General features: G+C 40.8%; 1 protein-coding gene across 10 annotated transcripts in view; it reads right to left on the reverse strand.

The window, feature by feature from the left end:
* Positions 1-19,859, reverse strand: part of OSBPL6 (oxysterol binding protein like 6) — a 182,292-nt gene that overhangs the window by 14,659 nt on the left and 147,774 nt on the right. For 7 of the 10 annotated variants that reach the window (XM_039495756.1, XM_039495760.1, XM_039495754.1 and 4 more), the window contains 4 exons: positions 12,169-12,276; positions 7,959-8,096; positions 539-626; positions 67-320 (listed from right to left, as the gene is read on the reverse strand). In XM_039495756.1, coding sequence (XP_039351690.1) covers positions 67-320; positions 539-626; positions 7,959-8,096; positions 12,169-12,276 — 588 coding nt within the window. The remainder of the gene's footprint in view (positions 1-66; positions 321-538; positions 627-7,958; positions 8,097-12,168; positions 12,277-19,859) is intronic. The other 3 variants (XM_039495761.1, XM_039495764.1, XM_039495763.1) reach the window with 1 other exon arrangement.

Genomic DNA, 19,859 nt, shown 5'->3' on the forward strand with positions numbered 1-19,859 from the left:
CCTGGGGAAGATGAGAAAAATCTAAGCTTTCACATATACAAAGTTGTGCTGTACCAAATTTATTACCATGCGTTCGTACGGATCATCAGTTTCAGCAGCTTTGTCCAGGAGTTCACTGTATTCCAGTTCTTCACAAAGGTGTTGTAAAGTATTAAGAGGTTCATTTAGCTCAACTGGCATGGAGACTTTGGAGAGATCTTTGCCAATATTATTTCTCAAAATATTCCACAGATTGATATTACTGGTATCAGGACAGGGAGCTGGGAGACAAGTCCGACGTCCATTCCGGAATGCACCTCCTGCTAGCTCACCATTAAGAACTGGGTGGGGGGGAAAGAAAATATTATTGTATTGAAATCCCCCCTTTAAAAACATAACAAAATTCATTCATGGGACCAAATTCACCAGTGGAATTGCATTGCAGGTACAATTTCATTGATTTCAGCTGAATTGTGCCTGATTATACCAGCAGTAAATTTGGCTCATGATCTGAAAACAAATGTAATTTTCTAAAGGTTTTTTAAAATATGGTGTATACTTTGTCGGAAAACGTTGTCTGCAACACTGGTGTTGTCCTCAGATATGTTATCACTCACATCACTGATATAGGATTCATCATCAGAAGCCTAAGGAAGAAAAATTTAAAAATTAGTCAATGAAGTCCAGGAAACCAATTATACAATAAAAACACAAATAAATTAAGCAAAACAAACATTCAAAGGAACCACATTTAGCCTGGCAGAGCTAAAATTAGATCTACCAGGTTTGATTCAGTTTGCATGTACAAAGAACCAATCACCTAATAGCACCAAGAGAAATTTTATGCTCCCTGAATTTTCCTTAATTAAGTGTTACGGAGCCAAACAAAGACCTTCAAAAACTTATTTCACTTATGACTCTTAGACTTTGTTCACCCTTAGTGTGTCCATGCCCACCCCTGTTGAAGTCTCCCCCTAGGGAGAGGATAAGAGAACAAACAACACGTAACAGAGGTTAGTCACCTTGCTTAATGCAGTAGTGGAAGGAGCTCAGATACTACAGTGATGAGTGTGGTATAAGCACCTACATAGAACAGGAGTCCTTAGCTTCACTGGGAGTTGGATCAGGCCATAAAAGAGCAAAAATGCTAATGCAGTCCATCTTCATCTACTGACGTGTCTTTCTCCCTATGTTCTACCTCAACACCTGAGGTCAGCTGGGACTCTTTTGCTAACAGGCCCTTATTTTTAAATACCAGGACTGGAGACATGGCTTTCCAGAGCTCTGGAATTTGCTGTCCCTGTTCATCCATCAGAGTCCAAATCTGTTGACTTTCAGGTTATGGAGCAACCTGTTCACTTAGGTTTTTGCACGCGCGTGTGTGTATGTATGTATGAATAAATGTAATACATTTGCTGAGTTTTTTTTCACAAGTAGGTATTGTACAATGAAAAATAAAAATGAACACAAGTATTACTTCTCTCATTTTAAACTGACCTATTGCTAACATCACTCCAACAGATGAAGGAATTTCAAATCAGGAGTTCAAGCCAGTTTTTACAATAATTTGACCTATTTTATTTACTTCCATTTTAAGTCACCAAAGTTGCTGCTGTGAGACTGTTGTATTTCCTGCTCACACTGAAATGTCATAGCACAACCCAAAACGACTGTTTTACTACCACTGTACTGAAGCAGGAAGTCTGCCTATGGTAGTGACAAAGGGATGCTGCCAGGTTAATATATTCTAAATGCTTTACTTCTGTTATAACTAGAGCTATGTGAATGACTGATTTTTCTGGTTTCCTAGTAGTTCCAAAAAAAACCAAACAAAAAACAAAAAACAAAAAAAACCCACACCAAACAAACAAACAAAAGTTACTTCTGGGCAGACTCAAAACAAAAAATTTTTTGAAGCTTTTGGTGAATTGAAAAGTCCAAAAAAATGTGTTTGGCTTGAAACACAACATTTCATTTAGATTTTGAGCATTTAAAAAAAATAAAATAGAAGCAAATTTTTTCTGCTGTGCAGTGCAGTACACAGTACAATACACAGCTGTACATGGCAACAGAGCACAGTATAGTTGTACACAGTACGATAATACTAGTATGACACATTCAAATGCATAGCTATTCAGTCATACAGGGCAAGACTGGGTGCACATGTGTGGTAACTGCATATGCAAATAGCTAGTTAGATCTCTATACATTCATACTACGCATATATATATATATATATATATATATATATATATATGCATGGTACACACATCTCACCTGGAGTTTGCAATCACAGTAATTGGGCATGCAAAAAAACCTGAAAATGTAATTTTATACATGCAATTCTAAAAAACGTGTCTCACAATCTCATTAGTTGATCATGCAGGCATCACAAAATGCTGTCTGGTCCTTAAAGATTAGAATCAATCTTCCTAACTTATATTGCAAGTAGGCATTTCAGAGCACTTCATAACAATAATCAAAGTATGGTTCAGGGTAGAAATATGTCTGTGCCCTGCATGCACTTGTAAATAAGAGGCTAGTAGCTCCTCCTAAACTTTCTTTTCCACTTGCTAAGTCATGAAATGCCTTGCTGGCTTGGCAGGAAAGTGTTTGTTATCTGCAGACAATGGAATTGCACTATGGATCATTTAGCAGTGATGCAGCACAGCTTTTCCCATACTGCTTCAGAATGGCTGAGTTTCCACCTTATACGTAACCAAGCCCCGGGGTTAATTTTCTGTTTTCAGTTTTCCTGTCTAGCACACTGTGCTGTAGAACCCAGTGCCATTGTAATCTGGGGACTGAAACATTTAGCTGAACAATGGGGAGCTCAGGACATGTGCTATTAGGGAGACATTAGAAAGCCAGACAGCTTTCAAAGGCGAAATGAAAAGGGAGCATCGAGGTTTGCTCTCTGGACCAGGCCACTTGAGATGTATCGTATTGTGTGCACCAGGCTGATCCAGTGTCACAGCAAGTAGAATTACCACATAGTGTATAGTTACACACACACACACACACACACACACACACACACACACACTTTGAAGAAGAGCTCCGTGTGGCTCAAAAGCTTCTCTCTCTCACAAACGGAAGTTGGTCCAATAAAAGATATCACCTCACCCACCTTGTCTCACACACACTCATTCTTTATTACTGATGTTAGGTTTTTAACAAACAGTTATTTATACTATATTTTAGGCTTAACCTGCCCGCTAAGCTCTCTTTAATTAGCATATTTCTATCCTGTAGAACATAAAATAAATCACAGCTCAAGGGACAGCAAAGTTATATAAACAGTAATTCCTGATTTTGAAGCTGCGTTTGCCATTCAGCTGGTATCAGTGTTAGGTTACTTTGCAAATTATTATTTTTAAAAAACTTCTGTGTTGGCCTTTTCTTTTTCTAAAAAGTTGAAAATTCCAAAATACTACACAATGCATGAAAACTGCAAATTAATGATTGTCAGACATATATTATTAGTGTGACTTAAGATAATCAAAGCTTAAATGTTATAAAATATGCTGAAATACGTTCAGGTCTATATAGTTGATCCAGAGGGAGATGGCAACAATACATTGTATATCTGGTAGATCTAGAAATTGAATTAAGGATTCTATTCTCCAGATGGAGAACCCTGGCCACATTGTTCTTGTAGCATCCTGTGCCGAATAATTGAGAGTTTTCCTGGTGAAAGGTACAGTACATTGGCACACTCTGCCATGAGTGAGCCAATAATGCCGCAAAGATGGAGGGAAAACATGGCAATTGTACAAGATCACTTCATTACTGTGTTCTAAATAGACTAAAAAATTTAAAGGATTAGTCAAGGTATTTTTAATATGGCCCCCATGGCCCTCCAAGGTAAGGGAGAAATGGTTAAAAAAATCCTACCAAACTGAACAAGCAATATTTTTAAAGCTTTAATACACACAGAGAAAATATAATTACATTATTCTGTGGCATACAGCAAGCTAACCAAAACAAAATTATGCTCTTGGATATGAAGCATTCTTTTTGGACCCATATTTATTAAGGGTCATTTAAGAAGACATTCATTTTTCATCCCCCAAAATACCTTATGATGCTTAACTTTTTAATATCTCCAAAAATCCTAACAGTAATTCAGATTTGTCAAGAATAAAACAGGAGAAGTAAATCAGCATCTGTTCTGTGTTCCTTTGTAATCCCCCACATTGCTAGCTCCACAGAGAAAGTGGGAAGGAAGGAAGGAATTAGCTTCTCAAATTTATCTGAGCACATATGGCACACTGTAACTTCCTCACCAACGTCCACATGAAGACTAACATTTTATCTCCTCTATTTTAAAAGACTGTTGTGCTAGAGAGAAACTGACACTAGATAATTATGAAATCCTGCCCTCATTGACTCATGGGCTGGGGGAATAGAAAGTGCCAGCATGTCGCTGATAAAAAGAGCCATCCTGCCAGTGCAAGGCACAGCATATGTGCTATTCAGCAGGGAGCCTAACCATGCTAGATATGCTAGATAGCAGCACATATTCCTTGGGAGCTAAACACGCTAGATAGCAGCACGTATCCCTGCCGGGACAGAGGCCAGGTCCTACCCCTGGTGTGCTCCTGAACAGCTGTAATAGAGATTCTGTCCACTTGCTTCCGGGGGAAATTGGAAGTAATAGGCTCCAAACTCCCTCTTCCCAATAAATACACATGGCTCAGCCCAGGGCAGAACTTGACTTTTTTAAGTAATAGCAGCATCACCCACTTGTCTTTTGGGCAGATAGCAGCACAGCAATGTAGTTGTGGCATCCGCAGAATGCCACAATACAAGAGAAGAGTTTAACCCTTAACATGAATGTAATGTTCTAAGACAAAAGATGGGAATGTACAAAACTCATCTTCCTTCTCTCTCCCACTCCCTGTCCCCAGTCACCTCCCTAAGTCCTCCCTGGTTACCTGCTAGTAAAGGCCAACCCCCTCTTAGCACAGGTGCTGAAAGTGCCCACTGCACAGGCAGAGACTCCATTCTACACAGAACTGACCTCTCCCACCAGCCTGATCACTGGGATGGAGCTGCTATGGGCTCTGTGCCAGGACCTCCCCCACTCTACAGTTGCTCACACTACTCAGAGCTATCCACTCGCTGCTTCTTATGTTCATGAGTTAGGGACAGGACTTGTCACCAGGAAATAGAGAGGTAGGGCAGAAGAACGGGGGGAGCAGTTCTTTGCAAGGGAGGTAGGGGGGAGGTTTGGGACTGGCTCTTCCCACCATTCCTGGGTAGGTCTCACTTCCAATTAGCCAATGATCCAACTTCTTCCCTGGCGTGACGCCCCTTATTGGGTACCGCCAAACCCAAATAAACTGGCCAGTCCTGAACTTGTAAAATACCTCACACTGCCCTATGACAAGAGCATATGCAGAATGGTATTTATTGTAGAACAGGAACAAAAACTTGTTAAGCATCCTCCCAGTCACTTTCTGTTCCTCAGAATTAATCATGGGGGCGTGTGTCTGCACACGCACACACACGAATGAGAGAAGGGGAAAAATTGGCTATTTTGTTATTTCATAAATATTTTCCCCTTGAATAAATGAATTGATTTTTGTCAGGCATTCCCTGGTTTCTCGCCTCTCTCTGTATAGATTGGTCAGCAGATATTAACTAAAAGAGCTCCTCACTGGGGTGAACGATGTAAGAATTGGTTTTCCTGCCTACCATCACAATGGATGCAGTACAACAACAAGGTGGTTTAGTATTAGGTGACAGCAGCACAGGGAAGGTGCTCAGTGAGGCAGGAAGCTCCCAAGCGTTGCACATTCATTTGTACTCCTTGGAGAGGTTTATTCTAATTATAAAATTAAAACACTTTCAGTTTAAAATAATAACAATAATAATAATAAAACCTAGCTCTTTATAGCGCTCTTCATCTGTAGATCTCAAAGTGCTGAAAACAATTACATTAGCTGGGGGGATGGTTTCTGGAGGAACCTCCTGTGAGCAGTTTAGGTTATAGATGCCAGTCCTTGGGGACCGAAAACACTTACTGCAATCCAGGGCCTTGAGATTAGGCAGAGTAAGGAAGAAAATTATGGTTTTTCCTGTCTCCAAAAGGGGCTAAAATAAACTATTTATTTTGATGGCAAGTCCAATAATACAGTTAAAGAAAAGAGTCTTTTTTTTTAAACTAAGGGCAGATTTTCCGAAGAGTTAAGCACCCAGCAGCTCGCTTGAGATAAATAACAAAAACACCAGAGGCCTTTGCATACTTACAATCTTTAGAGATTTGTTCCCTTTGCTAAATCTGACAGCAGCCTAGACTGTGTTTCACGTGGTGGAGCTGTGGGATCTCCACTGTGAAGCCTATGAAGTTCTTTCAGCTGGCACTCAAATTGCCTTCAATAGAGAAACTAGCTATTTTCTTCTTTTATTAAAAGATGCTTTTACTCTCAGCTACTTCCAGCCTTACATGTGGCAGTGGGTAGTAGAATACAAAAAAGAGTTTTAAGTGTCCTATGTCTCTCTTCAGGGGTGCTTTAGTCTGTGTCATGTTAACATTTAAGTCTCCTCACAGCAGATGCTCCGACTGAGATTGAAGTAGAACCTGCAGCTGCTGGTTTCAGAAAACAATTTGAAGGTCTTATTTGTCTATGCATCCTAAGGGGCAACAGTGTTCTTATATGTTTTAAATTGATTGAAATAATTGGTTTTTTATTTTAATTTCAAGGTACCAACTATAGAAACATCCAGTTGAGGAATTCACTCTCTGAGCTAGTTGGTAGTCTTGAGAAATCTGAGGAATCAGCACCCTGCAAAGATGCTCCTAGGGAGCTTGGGTGTTCAGGGCAAGAAATCTGCCACTTGTTCCCAATCCTTTCACATCAGGCAGTGGCTTTGTAACAACAGGATGTTGCTCCCTCCCCTGAAGTGTGATTTCACTTTTCCTTGTGTTGTGTAGTGTAGGGTTAGGAAAGTGAAGCCTGAAAAGGTGAACAAGTGCAATGCAACTTAACAGCAGGCAAGGTAACTGCAGGGGGCTGGAGAGAAGAGGATTGTTGTAGCTCTTAAAGAATGTGGATGCAAACTTTATCACCAAGGGCTCAGAATTCAACAGGGATGCTACACCTCTACCCCGATATAACACAAATTTGGATATAACGCGGTAAAGCAGCGCTCGGGGGGGGGGGGGCTGCGCGCTCCGGCGGATCAAAGCAAGTTCGATATAACGCGGCTTCACCTATAACGCAGTAAGATGTTTTGGCTCCCAAGGACAGCGTTATATCGGGGTAGAGGAGTATTTGGAAAGATGAAGTGATTCCATTTAGAAATTCTACAATAGCACTTTTAAAAAGCCATAGTTAAAAGCACATGATTATCCACAAAAACCACAGTAGGGGATTTAGAGACCCTGTATAGCACAAACAGAAGAAAAAATAAAGAGAAGTTCCACATGCCACTCATGCAAGCATGGGAGAATTCTGCAGTGCAAATCCTCAGCACACCATTCCAAACGCTATGTAAACATCTGGAACAACCCAGGAGAGTTAGAGATGGCAGCATTGTTCTGTGGCCTGAACTATTCCTGTCTGCTTTAGTTTGCAATTTGAACAACCCCCTTGCCCAGTTTTCCAGATACTACCAGTCACAGACAGTGACTTTGTGTAATTTTTTTTTTTAATTCAGATGGTTTCATCCAGATTAGTGGCCACCCACAGACACACATTATGGATCCCTTCCACCTTACCCTTATATGGAGATTTACATCGGCTAGCAAGGATATAATACCAAATACACTGCACTTCTACACAATAATTCTAATTGCTGTGGCTCTCCATGGAACACTTAAGAGTCTCAGGTTTACTTGTCAATGCTACCTACAGAACATTTCCTAATTAGGGTCAAAGTTTCATTCAGTAATTGTTGTCTTATACTATCTGATCCCATGGTTATTAAGATTATTGACAAACAGCACATGATACACTGCAGTGGCCTACCTCATTTTCTGATGAGCTTGCCGACAAAAGCACTTCCTGTGCATCAAAGAATTCAGAGACAGATTCGGACATAGAGAGCCTGCTCTCATTAGAAACTTGCTGAGACAATGGGAGATTGACATGGATTTGTTCACCAGTCTGTAAACAAAACAAACATAAGGATGTAAAATGCTATTTCTAATACAGCAAAACTGTGCATACAAGGTAAGAGATGCAGTGTAGGAAAAATTATCCATGTGAAACACTTATTTGAAGTACATATTTGGGCTAACATTTCCATAGAAACTTGTGTACAATTAATAAACGAGACTTGAAATATTACAAAAAATGTAGTCCTCTGAATAATTACACATCCATAAAAAATAAGATATAGTCCTTCATTGGATCCCTATTCAGAAGCAGAAGTAAATAAGCTTCAGTAGTGTTTATAATCATGGATCTGGATTCTGTACCTAGAGGAACAGCTTTGTGGACTTCTGTTGTATAGTGCTAAAGCATTTCAACCATGAGTCCAGAGATGTTTGGGGTGGAGACATCATTCATATTTTTCATTAAACAGCATGGGAACTAGCCTTGATACAATCAAAACAAAAAATGGCTTAAAAGGCTGGGGAATTATTTTTAATTATTATTTTCAAATTAATTCCCCTCTTAATTCCAGTAGTGACAAAATAACCTCTTGAAACATGGCTATGTTCAGAAAAGTGATTACTGCAACTTCTTACTCCATATAGCAGTTCCCTGTGTGTACTCTGAGTCATATTGGGATTACTTCTGATAACAATAAATGATTATTGATATTAGCACCAAAGAGCCAATACAGCTAAGGAGAATGAGCTGGTATGACTTGAATCAATATAATTGTACACTACGGGATAGACTACTCCTTCCATGGGACAACCTGGAGAGAGGGAGAAAAAAATTCAGAGAGGTTTTCCCTATATCATTCCATTGGGATGGAGAGAGGAGTGGGGATTGCTCCACTGTGGAATGAATAGAGGATTCTCTCCCACACTCCCCAGATACTTGCTAAGATACATAGTGGAGACTCTGCAGAAGACCAGAGCCAGCATACAGAGGCCCTGTGACTCCACGCAGCCCTTCCCGCTCCTCCTATCACTCTCCCAACTCTCTAGCATTGTGGCTCCATTGGTGCCATCTAGCCCAGGCTTCCTCCACAACCAGCTGCCCCCCAAAATACTCCCTTAAAGGAGGTTTCCACAGTGTGGCGAGACAGCACAAAAATTATCATCTCGTCCTCGTGTGATGGTTCTCAGACCTACAGAGCAGCCTCTATAACATCTGGGCAAAGGAGGTACATGAACACAAGTTATAATTAATGATGATGATACTTGAACAAGAAAAGGGCCAGCTTAACACTCAGCTCCCAGGCGGAGCTTACAGGGCTGGCAGTTAGAAAAATATATATTTACTTTTGAATTGTGCGCATTTGATGCAGTACAGAAGCTGCTGAGATACAATACATATGGGACCCAACGAAACAATTCCTGTTCAGAGTACAAGTGCACTCCTTACTAACCTCATCACAGAAACCCTGAAAAAAAATTTGTTGACATGTTAGTCTACACAAGCTACTAATACTGTAACACTATTTTACAAAGTTGTCTCAATTTGAACGATAGTTAATTATAAATATAAAAAGTATAGGTTAAACACCATTTTTTCACTGGTTATGTTTGGGGAAATAAGTGTTTAAGTGATGGGGCTTCTGTGAGCTTGTTGATGCTTTATGGTGTTTGATCATAATCATCAGAGGGGACTAGTTTATTGTTGTTATTTATATAAGAAGGTCATTAAAGTTTTAAAATTTTGTACAGACTGTACTTTTTTCCCCTAATTAGTGTAATGCACCAGAGCCAAGTATAAGTGCTGAAGAAATCAAATTAATCAAAATATTAAATGTTTGTAAATATGACAAAATGTGAATACTTCTTTCTAAACTTGATTTAAAAAAAATACCATGGAGTGCATTCTCAGAAGCATAGCCTGCCTTCACCAGGAACAAATGTCACCTGGGCAATGAACTGCGACAATAATATGAATAGCTGGAGGGGCAGCTGCTCAAATTTTTGCATATAATTCATTTTGGGGGTACAAAAATGCAGGTGCAAACAGGGAGGCCACATATTAGCCTGATTGAAAAATATACCCACATTGCACATACACTGCAGAGTGATAAAGAGGAGTCAAATTCAGACTTGGTGAAACAGGTCCAACTCTATGAGCTCCAAAAGTCAAGACACATTTATGCCAAAATAGATGTGTATATATTGAAAAGTAATAACTAAGTAACATTAATGTTAACCAACAAAAACAAAATAAAAAGATTTTTTTTTAAAAAGTCTGTGTTAGGGCTCTAACTCCAGACCATTGTGCCTTTCCATTGTTGGACACGTGATCCTCCATCGACAGATTCCACAACGCTGGATTCCAATCAAATTGTATTTTGGACTTTCCTAAATCAAATACACAAATAACTTAACATAGATTTACACTATTCTTTCTTGTTGGGAAAATAATTAGGAGACAAATGGTACCTTAATTGAAATGGCTTGACACCTCTAAAAAAAACAAGTTTCTGAATGGAAATGCTGGATGGAAAACATACTGGTGAAATACCAACACAGACAACAATATACACACAACATTAATTTGTAATTTCTGATCTATGCCCAAATTCAGATCTATCCTTCTTGTGAAGTAAACTGAACTGCCATTCACACAAATACTCAATAGAGGGTATTTTTTGTTGACTGATGATAGAGAGGCAGTAAGGACCAGATCTGGCAAACACTTACTGCCAGCATAGTGCTTACTTTGTTCTGTGATCCCCTTGCCTTGACTGTGATAAATGCAAAGTGATGCACATTGGAAAACATAATCCCAGCTATATGTACAAAATGATGGGGTCTAAATTAGCTGTTGCTACGCAAGAAAGAGATCTTGGAGTCATGGGATAGTTCTCTGCAAATATCCACTCAACATGCAGCAACAGTAAAAAAAAACCAACAATGTTAGGAACCACTAGAAAAGGAATGGATGATCAGCCTGAAAATATCATAATACCACCATATGAATCCGTAGTATACCCAACACTTTGAATAGTGTGTGCAGTTCTGGTCATCAACCTCAAAAAAGATATACTAGAATTGGAAAAGGTAAAAAGAAGGGCAACAAAAACGATTGAGGGTATGGAACAGCTTCTGTATGAGGAGAGATTAAAAAGAATGGAACTTTTCAGTTTGGAAAAAAGAGACGACTAAGAGGGAATATAATAGAGATCTATAAAATCATGAATGGTGTGGAGAAAGTAAATAAGGAAGTGTTGTTTACTCCTTCACGTAACACAAGAACTAGGGGTCACTCAATGAAATTAATAGGCAGCAGGTTTAACGCAAACAAAAGAAAGTACTACCTCACACAACGCAGTCAACCTGTGGAATTCAGTGCCTGAAGAGGTTGCGAAGGCCGAAATTATACAGGGGTTCAAAAAAGAACTATTACGTTCATGAAGGATAGGTCCACCAGCAGCTATTAGCCAAGATGGTCAGGGATGCAACCTCATGCTCGAGTATCACTAGCTTATGATTGCCAGAAGCTGGGAATGGATGACAGGGAGTGGATCCCCCAATGATTGCCCTGTTTTGTTCATTCCCTCTGAAGCACTTGACATTGGCCCCTGTTGGAAGACAGTATACTGGGCTAGATGGACCACTGGTCTGACCCAGTATGGCCGTTCTTATGACCATCTACAGTAATAAGCACCATGCCTCATAAGCATTTGCAGGACTGGGCCCTGATATACTGCAAGCAACCAAGATACAGTCATTCTCAGGTACTCATCTGGTTACATAAAAATACAATAGAATCTCACTAATTCCCACTTCACTAATCCATATGCAATAATTTATACTCAAAATCAGTGAGGTCTCTCCCTTTCTCAGCAGAGGTTTAATAGCAGAGTTCTCCAGTGAGATCTCACATTGCTGAAACTACACTGCTTTCATGAAAAATACTCCAGAATATATCCTCCTTGCTTTTTTTTTAGGAACCACTTATATAGAAATGTGCTTGTTCACTTGCATGCCAATTTGCAAAATTCAGTAAATTTGCACAAGGTCTCTCAGTTATTAGTGAGAATTAGCTAGGTTCAATTGTACACTAATTCCATTAAAGGCCAAAGTCTTACCTCATCGGGACTAGGGATAATATTTACACTGACAACCTGATCACAAATAACAGACTCAGAATGTATTCTGTTCAAGCGACTCCTTAGTTCAGCATTCTGGTTGAGAGCCTTAAAATAAAAATTGCACATTTAATTTCAAATTAAAAAGCAAGCATAAAACAGAGCAAAAAAACAGCAGCTGAACTACATACTTCCCAGAAGTATCCTAATAAATTACAGAATCTCCTTAACTGCATTTTTACACCCTTTCTGGCCATCATCAGGCATGTGATTCATATCATTATTTTTTTCCCTTTGATTTCAGCAATGTTCATGTTAAGGAGAGTGATGTTCTTCCATAACACAGCAACGGTATTCTGCCCATCTTCGTTCTTTGTGTAGCTCAAAGTGTTTGGGAGATAGACCAGTGGGTTATGCATATTCTGAAAATGGGGTGTGGAAAAAGCAAGGAAGCATGAAGCTGCATCAGGTTACTAACAGGATACACCTCCTCCCCACATGCCAAAAGAGGCTTCACTTGTGTTACAGCTGTGAGGCAGGTACTGAGCTTGGGCTGCCAGCATGAAGAGCAAATCAAAGGAAACAGCTAACCCTAATGCAAAAACAGAACAGTTGGCTCATGATGTGATTTTCAAAATACTCACATTAAGGGAAACATACAATGCATACCCAGAAACATTACTGTCAACTTATTCACAGCCCAGGGTGAACAAGGCCTTTACAGATAAATACACAGACAAGATTCTTGCTCCAAATGGTTCACACTCTATATAGACATAGGATGGGGAAATGGGATGCAACAGGAAGTAGCAATATAGTTCATATATTGTAATTCCACAATTTTTTATTTCAAGTTTTCTTTCTATTTTCATTTCCTATTGTCTATTTTGTTAACACATTCTGAAGAGAGGATTAGGTTGTACAGGTCTCTTGGTAGTTGTGTGCTTTAGGAGGGACTTGAGGGGATCAGGAAAATGTTCCAGGAGAAGACAATGACACAGAACAGGCATGGAGACAAGACTGAGAAGTCACAAAGGATACGTCTACACTGCAATTGTCTACACATGCCAGCTGACAGGACTCCAGCTAAGGGGCTATTTAAACAGCCCCGTAGGTATAAAGTGCAATTAGACACCCGCAGCTGGCCCATGCCAGCTGACTCAGGCTCAGGGGCTGTTTGATTTCAGTGTAGACATTTGGGCTCAGGGAACCTCCCACCTCACAAGGACCTAAAGTCCAGGCTTCAACCTGAGCCCAAGCCCAAATGTCTAGTGATTCTCAACATGTGGTCCGCGGACCCTCACTATGCCTAAGGGGTCCACAAAACTTAAGACTGAAAACTAATTCAACTATATATACACAGAGAATAGATTTCCAAAGGTGTCCAGCACCTCCATTCAAATTTTTTAGGGGTCTGCAAATGAAAAGTGGTTGAAAATCACTGCTATTAAACATCCCCTTCCTTAGCCTGAGTCAGCTGGCAAGGGCCAGCCACAGGTTTTTAATTGCCATGTAGATATACTCAAAGGGGGCGATAAGTTGTGAGACTTTAGTGGAGCAAAAGGGGCAATATTATTTTTGTTGTCTGATCTCAGCTCATCTGATGTAGGAATCTACACTGCTCTCTAGTGTCCAAGTCCTTCCCCTATAGAAGTCAACAGAGTTTTGCAATAATAAGCACAGTGACAGAAGGGTCAATAGAATTTCACTAGTGCAATAACAGAATTCTTTTATTCCTGATTTTTAAAGTAATTAGCTGAATCTGATGTGTGGCTGTTCTTGTTTTGTTTTCTGTTCGAGGCATTCTGTTAAGCTGCTACTAATCAAGACAAAGGAAAATATTACAAATAGGCAGAGGCGGATTAGGGGTTTGTGGGGCCCTGGGCCAGAGCAAGTGGGGCCCTTCCATCTGCAGTCTCCCCCGCCTGCCTGGTGCCCAGAGCAGTCTGGAGGAGCTCCAAACCACGGCCAGCCAGGGCAGAGTCCTGAGCCCAGGCTGCCCAGAGGAGCGCTGAGCCCTGACACGGAGTATTAGCAAAGGGGAGTATTAGCAAAGGTTTAGGGGAGTCTTACCTCTCCCAGCCTCCATTACCCACCACCCATGCACTGCATTAAACAACACTTTAGAAAAAACAGATCTCCATGTTCAAATCACAATGTTTTACAGTTAGAGCTGGGTGAAATTTTCAGGTAAATATTTAATTCACCAAAATATACAGTCTGGGGGCAACCAAAACTTTTAGTGTCAAACTCAGCAAACCGTTTCAGTCAAGAGAAAAAGTAAAAAAATCGCACAACACTTTGATTTGTTGTTTAAAAAAAATTTAGACACATTTTGAAATGATTTAAAAACCAAAAATGAAATTAAACATTTTGTGGTAAACTACACATTTCAGTTGACCCAAACTGATTTTTTTTTATCAGTTTTTCTTTTCACCAAGAAAATCAAAAAAATTGTTGTTTTGGGTCTACCTGAAACTAATCTGTTTTTTGAGTTTTTGGTTCGGCCACGAAACTGAAAAAAATCAATTATTTGTATAGTTCTATTTATAACATATGCTGGATGGCCAAAATACAATCCTTGCACTGAATAAAAAGTGTTCATATGCACTTCCCCCTTCATACAGTAGCAGTTGTTCCACAGTATCACAGTGACAGTAGATTCGTTTGCTCCTGGCTGTTCCCTCTGACTGCCTTTATCTCCTCTCACCTTTACTATAAACGCCCTTGTCCATGGCTTTCCCAACCCCCAGCTCTCTACACACCAGTATGTGCAGATTGCTGCCACCCATCTTCTGTCATACACCAAAAGTACAACCGCAGCCCTGAACATCTCCACTGGCTACTCATTTATTTCAGGATCCCGTTCAAAACTGCCTTCATTATTGTAAACAGACATTCCAAGCTTCCTCAAATTCCTTGACTCTCACTGTGCTTCTCCCACTTCCCTCCCTTCTCTAGTACTAACCTCATCATCTTTAACATATGTTAAACTCCATATGTTTAACTCCAGTGTTGCTGCACAAGCCTCATCTTCCTCAGCTCCTGCACCTCATGTCTAATCTCAGATGAAAAATCATGGTGTATCTTTTCTCCACTGCTTACTCTCTCTCTCCCTGAGACACAACATTTATTTAAAAGAAAACTCCAGTTCTCTCTCCTTCCCTCCCCTCTGCCCAAACTGAACACTACTCAGATCTGCAGCAAAGTCAAATAAAATTCATTATTTTGAACTAGCATTATCGTTAACAAAAGAAAGAACATTTTCAATCTCTGCTATGACTGTGGCTCTCGCTGATCTTGTTCCATGATGGCTGCAATTTTCTTACTGTCAGGGAGTAAGAGAAATTAGGACAGGATGGAACTCATTCTGTGTTGCAGTCAATGGGACAAGCTCAGGACTGAGCACCATTTTAAAGTAAATTTCACTTTATTAAAAAAAAAATGCCATGTATTTTTAACTTAACTTTTTTGTTTTTTTTCCAATGCTAGCTAGCTTTCAGGAATTTCCTGTGTAAGTCTATTCCATTGTCCCTGAGAAATGGTGCATCTCTCATCTCTGTCCCTTTTCCCTAATTCTTTTGGTTCATATGGTTCTCAAATCTTTTCCTGGGACCAGGGCCGACGCAACCAGGCGACCTAGGTGGTCGCCTAGGGTGCTGGCATTTGGGGGGCGCCATTTTCTTCGGCAGCGACCGCAGCGGCCGGATCTTCGGCCGCCCCAGTCGCCGCTGGCATTTAGGCAGAGGGAGCTGGGCAGGGGAGCGCGGGGAGGGCCGCCTGCAGCAAGTAAGGGGGGCGGGGAGGCACACAGGGGAACTCCCCGCCCCAGCTCACCCCTGGCCCGCCTCCTCCCCGAGCACGCCGTGGCCGCTTCACTTCTCCCGCCTCCCAGGCTTGCGGCGCCAATCAGCTTACGCGCTGCAAGCCTGGGAGGCGGGAGAAGTGAAGCAGCCACGGCATGCTCGGGGTGCTCGTGCTCATGCGCGGAGCAGGGGTGAGCTGGGGTGGAGGGGGTGCCTCAGGGTGGAGAGCTGCTGCAAGGGGGGTGCCTCAGGGCAGAAGGGGGGAGCTGCCGTGGGAGGGGGGGGGAGTGCCTCAGGGCGGGGGCACAGTGGCGGAGGGCGCAAGGTGGAAGTTTCACAGAGGGCGCGAAACATCCTTGCACCAGCCCTGCCTGGGACACCCCCTCACCCATAACCCTCTCTCATCTGGCAGGATCTAGCCAAGACCCCCATTCTTATTTAGCAATATGGGAAGAGTGGGGTAGACATGACCCCCATGTTGAGAACCCATGTTTACTCCACCACGCCATCAGACCTCATCTCTAGACCCTCTGAGAAGTCATCTGGTGAGTGTCCTGGCAAGGGAAACAGAGATCAGATGTGCACCAATTCTCAGGTGCTGGTTATTTGGAAAGTTGAAACTTCAATGTTTATTTCTTAAATATTTGTCATTTTTACTTTAACTACAGTACTTAAAACTGCCCACACAATTTCTTAAAAAGGAAAACCTTTGGCTTTATCTAACTCTCCAACTGTATTGTTTAATCTGTTTCAAACTATAATTTCTGCAGTTTTGGAAATGTGATCAATGGGCTGAGTGAAAATTTGAGTTAACAGTAGCTCGTAACACTGTTGTCAATGCTAGGGAGTATATGTGCATTGTTTGGAGCTTAGAGGACAATGCATACTGAAATTAACACTGAGGGGGATACTCTAAATTTTAACTGCTGATTTTGATTATTTCTAGTGACAATTTCGGATACAGTTATCTGGAATAATGACTCTTTTAGAAATCTATATAAATTTCCTCCATGTTGAAATATGGCATATAAAAATGCACTGAAGAAATGTGCATTATCCAAGCTCCACAGGAGTGAAGAACAGTTATCTAGCTTGGGCTGCTTCTGTCTCTCTTAGCTTTGTACAGCAGCTCATCACTGTAGTATTTGGGCACATTAAATAGATCCACAACAGTGAAGTCACTAGTGGACTTCACAGAGTCTGACTTCTTCTGTCTTTTCAGGTTATAGAACGCTCAGTTTGGGTTAGTGGATTTGTGTATGGGTTTTTTTGGAGCCATAAAAAGATGGGGCACAAAGGTAGTTGTTGTGAATGTAATTCTGGTTATGGTGGAGGAGCTTTCCTACGTAGGGAAGAAAGTGACTAAAGAGATAGCCCAGGAAAGAGGTTTAACTTGTTTAACTAATGTTTAACTTGTTCTTTCCCTATTTTAGCCTCTGATCCTACCTCATTTTCACTGGCATTTTAGTTAGATGTTCAATGGCTACTAAACTTTTTGGTGAAAACTGAAACAAAAAAGTCACTTAGCACTTCTCTCATTTCCACATTTTCTGTTATTGTTTTTCTCTCCTGATTAAGTAACAGGTCTACCCTGTCCTTGGTCTTCCTCTTGCTTCTAATGTATTTGTAGAATGTTTTCTTCTTACCCTTCATGTCTCTAGCTAGTTTACTCTCATTTTGTGCCTTGGCCTTTCTAATTTTGTCCCTACATACTTGTAGTATTTGTTTATATTCATCCTTTGTAATTTGAACAGGTTTCCACTTTTTGTAGGACTCTTTTTGAGTTTCGGATTATTGATGATCACCTAGTTAAGTCAGGATGGTTTCTTGCCATACTTCCTATCTTTCCTACACAGTGGGGTAGCCGTGTTAGTCTGGATCTGTAAAAGCAGCAAAGAATCCTGTGGCACCTTATAGACTAACAGACGTTTTGCAGCATGAGCTTTCGTGGGTGAATACCCACTTCGTCGGATGCAAGTGGGATAGTTTGCTCTTGTGCCCTTAATAATGCATCTTTGAAACACTGCGAACTCTCTTGACCCATAGACTGGGGAACACTGCTCTAGAGAATAGCAGTAATTTGTGTTAGCAGAAACTTTCCAATCTTAACTGTTTCCTGACAATAGGATACACATCGGTAGTTCTTCACCCCTTTTCCCTATAACTATGCCTCCTTTTTCTTTCTCACCCTGGTATCTGCACAGCACTTGCCCAAACTCCACCATACATTCTATACTCCCATCCTTTTCATCCTCTCATGCTGAAGGGAAAGATAGGAGAAACAAACAGTTGCAGGATGTGAGAGGGTATGCCTCCGGGTCGGCAGTACTGAAATGAATGTGTGCATGCAAACACATTTATTCAGATCCAACTGATATATTTGAATGCATGTGTTCATTTCAAGACACCGTGTGCATTCAAAGCCTCATGAATAAACTAATAACAAAGGAATTCAATTGACTCAAACCCATGGTATTTATTAACTTTTCTTTTTTTTGTTTGTTTGTAAGATTCAACCAGCTCTAGGTTAGCCAAAGTGCATACTGCATATAAGTATAGAAATATACATGCACAACAGCAGTGAACTCAAGAAGACTAAAGCACATTATGTACTGCTTCCTCTTATCTCTCTCCCCCACCCCACCCCCAACATGACTCACCAGTTGCCTCAGAGCTGATCTGTACATATCCAGGGACTCATTACTAAGACTAGAACTGGGCATGGAAAAAATCTGCTCTCTTGAGCTTTATTTATAAATATACATGGGATGTGGATAATAAAAAAGTGTAAGTGCAGGAGAGAAACTATGAATGTCAAATTCTTATTCTTCTGCTTCTTTTAAAATGTACCTGGATTTAGTGTTTGTGACAGCTGCTAGAGTGAGAGGTCTAACGACTGAAGTCCTTCATTTATCAGTAAAACAGGTATTACACAGTTTGAGTTTCCCCATCACATAAACCTGAACTGGAAGTATCACCACTAGGGAAGGGAAATTAGCTCAATTTCCATTTCCTCTTCACTGAGACCATCAACCAGGATTTCCCATTAATAAGAACATAAGAAAGGCCGTACCGGGTCAGACCAAAGGTCCATCTAGCCCAGTTTCTGTCTACCGACAGTGGCCAATGCCAGGTGCCCCTGAGGGAGTGAACCTAACAGGCAGTGATCAAGTGATCTCTCTCCTGCCATCCATTTCCATCCTCTGATGAACAGAGGCTAGGGACACCATTCTTACCCATCCTGGCTAATAGCCATTTATGGACTTAGCCACCATGAATTTATCCAGTCCTCTTTTAAACATTGTTATAGTCCTAGCCTTCACAACCTCCTCAGGTAAGGAGTTCCACAAGTTGACTGTGCGCTGCGTGAAGAAGAACTTCCTTTTATTTGTTTTAAACCTGCTGCCTATTAATTTCATTTGGTGACCCCTAGTTCTTGTATTATGGGAATAAATAAATAACTTTTCCTTATTCACTTTCTCAACATCACTCATGATTTTATATACCTCTATCATGTCCCCCCTTAGTCTCCTCTTTTCCAAACTGAAGAGTTCTAGCCTCTTTAATCTTTCCTCATGTGGGGCCCTCTCTAAACCCCTAATCATTTTAGTTGCTCTTTTCTGAACCTTTTCTAGTGCTAGAATATCTTTTTTGAGGTGAGGAGACCACATCTGTACACAGTATTCGAGATGTGGGCGTACCATGAATTTATATAAGGGCAATAATATATTCTCAGTCTTATTCTCTATCCCCTTTTTAATGATTCCTAACATCCTGTTTGCTTTTTTGACCGCCTCTGCACACTGCGTGGACATCTTCAGAGAACTATCCACGATAACTCCAAGATCTTTTTCTTGACTCGTTGTAGCTAAATTAGCCCCCATC

Source organism: Mauremys reevesii, linkage group 11 (assembly GCF_016161935.1).
Source record: "Mauremys reevesii isolate NIE-2019 linkage group 11, ASM1616193v1, whole genome shotgun sequence".
Taxonomy (NCBI): Eukaryota; Metazoa; Chordata; order Testudines; family Geoemydidae; genus Mauremys; species Mauremys reevesii.